General features: G+C 38.2%; 2 protein-coding genes across 2 annotated transcripts in view; both read left to right on the forward strand.

Moving 5' to 3' along the window:
* The window catches only part of LOC102371801 (RPA-related protein RADX-like), a 5,142-nt gene extending 4,203 nt beyond the window's left edge, over positions 1–939 (forward strand). Inside the window, exon 3 of the mRNA XM_025195781.1 lies at positions 856–939. Within this exon, the coding sequence (XP_025051566.1) occupies positions 856–881 (26 nt within the window). The 3' untranslated portion in view covers positions 882–939. The remainder of the gene's footprint in view (positions 1–855) is intronic.
* A 1,477-nt stretch (positions 940–2,416) lies between these two features.
* Positions 2,417–3,133, forward strand: LOC112548973 (E3 ubiquitin-protein ligase RNF149-like; the record flags this gene model as incomplete). The annotated part of the gene is made up of 2 exons (XM_025195780.1): positions 2,417–2,527; positions 2,792–3,133. Coding segments are annotated over exons 1-2 (358 nt in total), but the record flags the coding sequence as incomplete, so codon positions are not given.
* Between the last annotated feature and the right edge of the window lie 2,473 nt (positions 3,134–5,606).

The following is a 5,606-nucleotide window of genomic DNA, read 5'->3' on the forward strand; positions in this document are numbered from 1 at the left end:
AACTTTTCTGTGGATAGACAACTTCGATCTTCAGTGGTTTCAGTTCTGCTGTCTAATATAAATTACTTTAAATAAACAAGGAGTGACTTCTCTGTATTTAGTATATTATAATCTGGTAACTAGATGTGCACTTAATATGTTGTGATGGATATCTACATACCTGGGGCACCAGGTCTAAGTTTGAAAATGTTGTCAGTGTACTTAGAGCGTCATCCCTGCTACAGGTATGTTTTACTGCTTTGTATTATTTGAAAATAAAAGTTGTTATTTAGGTAGACCACGTATCTTTTTTCTTTCTGTTTTGCATTTTATATTTTAAGTACAAGATACAATGTAGGCTCTAGGGTTAAGAAAGAGACTAGCCTCCAAACTGAGCCATGCTGACTATGCCAGCAGATTTTTTTTGAACAGAGTTGCCATATTTTGAGTAGTTCTCATAACTCCCTTTTGATGCAGTATAGCCCAGGAAAGTGCTGCATGGTTCTTAAAGTATTGTGCTATTCAAAAAGGCTCAGGACAAAATAAAAAGACGGTGTACTATAGGTTAGCAAAAAACTATTTTGTAAAGGGTCCTTTTTGTTTCACCATTCATTTCATTCAGTGTCGCTAATGTTAAGAAACTAAAGTCATATCCATCATGAAACTCGTTTAAAATCATAATGCTTTGTCATATCTCTCATACCCCTGGATCACACAGGGCTTTGTAGAACCTATGCATATTGAAGGAATCATTTTTTCACTGCTGAAATAAAGCTACTGCTGAGTTTAAATGTCACTGGAGCCTTGTGTATTCCCTGCCTGTGTTCCTAACTCTAACTTTTATTTTACTTTTATAAATGTTTCTAATTTTCATAGTTGCAGAGAAAACCAAGGAAATGTGAACTAAATACAGACTGGTGCTGAGAAACCTCTGTGCAGAGTGCCCAATTTCATCTTAATATTGACTGGTTAATTTTCAAAACTAAAGATTTAAATATGTCTGGCATATTAGAACTTACAAATGAGGACAGCCAAAATAAAATGAATTAATTATCAAATAATAAACCATCACCTGTATTATTATTATTATTATTAATTGTTGTAGAAATACAGACTGGTGCTGAGAAACCTCTGTGCAGAGTGCCCAATTTCATCTTAATATTGACTGGTTAATTTTCAAAACTAAAGATTTAAATATGTCTGGCATATTAGAACTTACAAATGAGGACAGCCAAAATAAAATGAATTAATTATCAAATAATAAACCATCACCTGTATTATTATTATTATTATTAATTGTTGTAGATAATTGAATGAGGCAATCTGTTTGTTTTTTTTAATGCAGCTACTGCATTTAAACTACTGAAATTACTGCAATGTTCCAAAAATTTCCACCACAGCAATTCACTTTACCAGAGAATTTAGGTCCAGCTTGTCTCCAAAGATATAAAACCTCTAGTATTGCAGCTGTCCCAAGCATACACACCAGGTTGTTTTTTTTTCCAGAATAAACTGAGAAGTCAAATTCTTGTTTTGTTTCTTTTTTCTTTATTTGCAACAAGTTCAGTTTCTCTGTATTTTCATCACCTCCTTTTTCTAACTTTGACCACTCTTAAAAAAACATTGTTAACCTGTTTCTACGTACATTTTTCCCTTTGTGGAAAAATATATACACTTCAACATGCTTTCCAGTGTATGTATCAATGCAGTTACAATCATTATTTTATGCGTGGGCTTTGAGGGGAGTGGGTGGCTACCTGTTATCCTCCTTTATACAGGCAATATTCCACCATCCCATATTGGCTTCAAAAGGAGTTGCAAGAATTTTTTTGGAAAGCAGAATTGGTGAGAATCCTCCTGGGTTGGGAAGTAGAAAACAGGAGCTAAGAAGAGCCACATCCTCGAATGAATTGAAGGACTAATCTTATACACTCCATAGTTTAGTAGAGAGTCTGGTATGCTGATAAACCAGACACTTCAAATACGTTTGAAAGGGGAGATGGGAACATGTGATGCAAGCAAAGTCTAATTGTGTGGGTTGTTTTTAAAAACTTCAGCCTTTTACATCAGAGGTGTGCCTCGTTTTGTGCAACCAGATCTACGTAGTTATACCTGTGCAAGTTCAATATAGACACGCCCTGGTTCTCAAACAGAATGACTCAAGAGGAGGAAGGACTCCTAAGAAGAGCACATACTTTGCTTAATTCTTCCAGGGCACACGGCTAGAAAAACTAAGCAGGATGTGTCTTTTTAAACGGAATTTTCTCTTGCTCTATTTTCTATATCTCTTTTTAACAAGCCTGCTTATTTTGACGTGAGATACCTGTGAAATATCCTTGAACGAAAGAAAATCTTCTGACCTTTTGTAAAAGATATTTGAGATGAAATAGGAGCCTACTGGGTCACTGTTGGACTGCAGTCGCAGCTAGAATCTGCATGGAAATGACAAGAGAGGGTGGACCTTAAGGAGCAGCAGAAGCACAGGACCAAAGGTTACATACAGTCTTCCAAGTGCTCAGGAGTCCGTGGGTTATGCAACTAAAAGCAGGTGTGTTATCTCCCCCTTCCCCTTATGAGCCAGGTGTAATAGAGCTGATGCACTGAGGACTACATAGCCGTGGGTGGTGTCAGTTACCGACCTGGGACTGAAATTTCAAACGACTGAGGGAGCCAGAGGACTCATAATGGCCATCGGTATTTGAAAATATCTACAAACAATCTTAGATTTTATGCTTAAATGAATAAGCAATGAAGCAGAAGAAGTGCAGCCCTTCCCATTTCCTGATTTTTTTTGTTACTATTTTATTTAAAGTTGTAGAGACTGTTCCAGCGAATGCCTATGTGAATCTGTTCTACTTCAACCCTATGAACAACAGCACTGTGACTGACGAATGTGAATGTGGCCTGTATGGATTAAACTCCCCTCTGACTAGTGCTCAGGGACTAGTGGGCATTCCTAAATCTGCTAATCTTCTAGCCTGTGATTACAACACAGAGTTCACCGTCACAGAAACACCCTGGATAGCACTGATCGAAAGAGGCAATTGCACTTTTGCAGAAAAGATCAAATTGGCAACCAGAAGGGGTGCTGAAGCTGTTGTGATCTACAGTGCCCCAAACCGTGGCAGTTATACCATCCCCATGTCACACATTGGTGAGTACTCCAGCAATCAACTTAGGGAGCCTGGTTAACTTCTGTCTATGTTAAGATGCCCTTGTAGACAGCCAGAGATGATAATACTGAAGTTACTGATGTGTTAATCTGCTGTTCTTGTGTTACTTAGTTGTTACGTCTAGTACAAAAAAAAAAAAAATACTAGACATAAGAAAACTATTGCATGCATTGCATATTCACTTCCTAATTTCTTAATATTAGCCTTAATATTGGTCTACTTCTGGCCAAACCAGAGCATCTTTTTTTTTTTCTCTTCTTAGTACTTGTCTTTACTAGTGTGTTTAGTATAGACTCATAGCATTAAGAGGAACCTCAGGGTTCAACTAGTCCAACCCCTTGCACAGATACAGGGTTTACTAACCTGTTCCATACAGATGTCCATCCAGCCTGTTCTTGAAAACCTCCAGTGATGGAGAGTCCACAACTTCCCTGAACAGTCCATTTCCATGTCCTATGTTTGTACAGTTAGGATTTTTTTTAGTAAGATTTAATTTAAATCTGCTTTGTTGTAGTTTAAGTTTAATGTCTGTCGTCTTACACTCTGTGGCAGGGGAGAACAATTTATTTCCATCTTCTTTATAGCAGCCTTTCAGAGACTTGAAAGCCACTGTCATGCCCCACTTCCTCCATAATATCTAAACAACTACTGCCTTCAACCAACATGGATTGCATTCCAACTCCATCTCCTCCTTCATTGCCCTGGATCCACTCCAGTTTCCCTACATCCATCTTAAAATATGGTGTCTAAAACTTAACACCATACTGCAGCTGAGCCCTGATGAGGGCCGAATGAAGTGGTATGTTATCTCCGTTATCTTGAGTACAGTGCTTCTCTTAACGAAACCTAAAACTGCATTTAATTTTCTTTCAACAGCATCATATGGCTGGCTCTTAGCAAGTATGTGGCCCACAGTCACCCCTGCCCCCCAAATCCTTTTCAGCAGTGCTGTTGCAAAGACAGTTACCCCCCATTCTGTAATTTAGCTTTGGTTTTTACTTCCCTAGCTGTAGCACCTTGCATTTGTCTTTGATGACTTTTTCATTTTTGTTGTCCATAGTCCAGTTCTCAAAATTATCAAGATCCTTTAGAATTTTAATTCTATCCTCCACAACAGTTGTATACCCTGCCATCTTGCAAATTTGATTTGAGTCATTTAAAAATGTTTAATAAAAATGTTTAAGCAACCCTGGACTTGCTAGAAACTGACTTGAGACTTCCTGACAGAATGACATTGACCCATTAATAGATACTCTTTGCTCATGGTTATTCAGTCAATTACAGATTTACATAATTATCATTAGATAATTGTAACAACCATTAGGTGCATCTATAAATGTCTGATTAATCATAAGGAAAGTGTACTGAGAGAAAAGTGTGGTTCTGCTTTGGATGTCTTAACATGCTTTGTAGTTAGTTATGATGAATGGAAGGAGAGAAATGATCCCATGAGTTTTTTCAACTTAATTATGTTATGTGCCATTTGGATAGGATTCTTTTTTTTTAATAGCTGCCTTTGTGAGCTATGGCTGATGTTCAGCTTCTCTGAGGTTCTTTGGTACATGTTGTGTAGGAGGTGAAAACAGATGATCATATTGATCCCTTTTAGCCTCAATCTGTGCATTAATCTATTTTTAGTGGAGAACTGTGAAGATACCATATTGCTTGGCCTTTATCCATGCACTTGTTCCTCTAAGCCCCACTGCCTAAAATATACACGTTAGCACAGATGTTCATCAGTATAGTTAAGATGCCCCTGTGAAAAGCAACCTGTTTTTAAACTACATTCACTTTGTTTGCACTATGCTGGAAATTTTTCAGTTCAAGTTGTACCATTTGCTTTTATTAATATACACAAATTCTAAAATATTTTATAAAGAGATGGTCCACAGCCTCCAAGAATGCATCCCTGAAGTCTGGTGGTTTCATTCTCAGTATTGATTACAACCACTGTAGGGAGAGAATCCACCTTCAGAGTTTGCATCTGACCTGTCAGTGAACAACCTGTTAGAGGAGAGGCTGGGGAAACTGGGCTAATTTAGTGTGGAAAAGACAGGGGGATTTAATAGCAGCCTTCAAATACCTGAAGGGTGTTTACAAAGACGACGGAGCTGGACTGTTCTCTCTGGTGGCAGCTAACAGAACAAGGAACAATGGGCTCAAGTTGCAGCAAGGGAAGCCCAAGTTCGATCTTAGGAAAAACTTTATCACTAGGAGGGTAGAAAAGCACTGCAACAGGTTACCCAGAGAGGTGGTGGTATCTCCAGCCTCAGAAGTTTTTAAGACCCAGCTTGACAAAGCTTTGGCTGGGATGACCTAGTTCGGGATGGTCCTGCTTTGAGCAGGGAGTTGACTAGATGACCTCCTGCAATCCCTTCCAACCCTAATTTTCTGTGATCCTTGAAGAGAAGCCTCCAAATGCGTGGTTTGATTCAATATAAATGCATTTATCAA

Source organism: Alligator sinensis, unplaced genomic scaffold (assembly GCF_000455745.1).
Source record: "Alligator sinensis unplaced genomic scaffold, ASM45574v1 scaffold1582_1, whole genome shotgun sequence".
NCBI lineage: Eukaryota > Metazoa > Chordata > Crocodylia > Alligatoridae > Alligator > Alligator sinensis.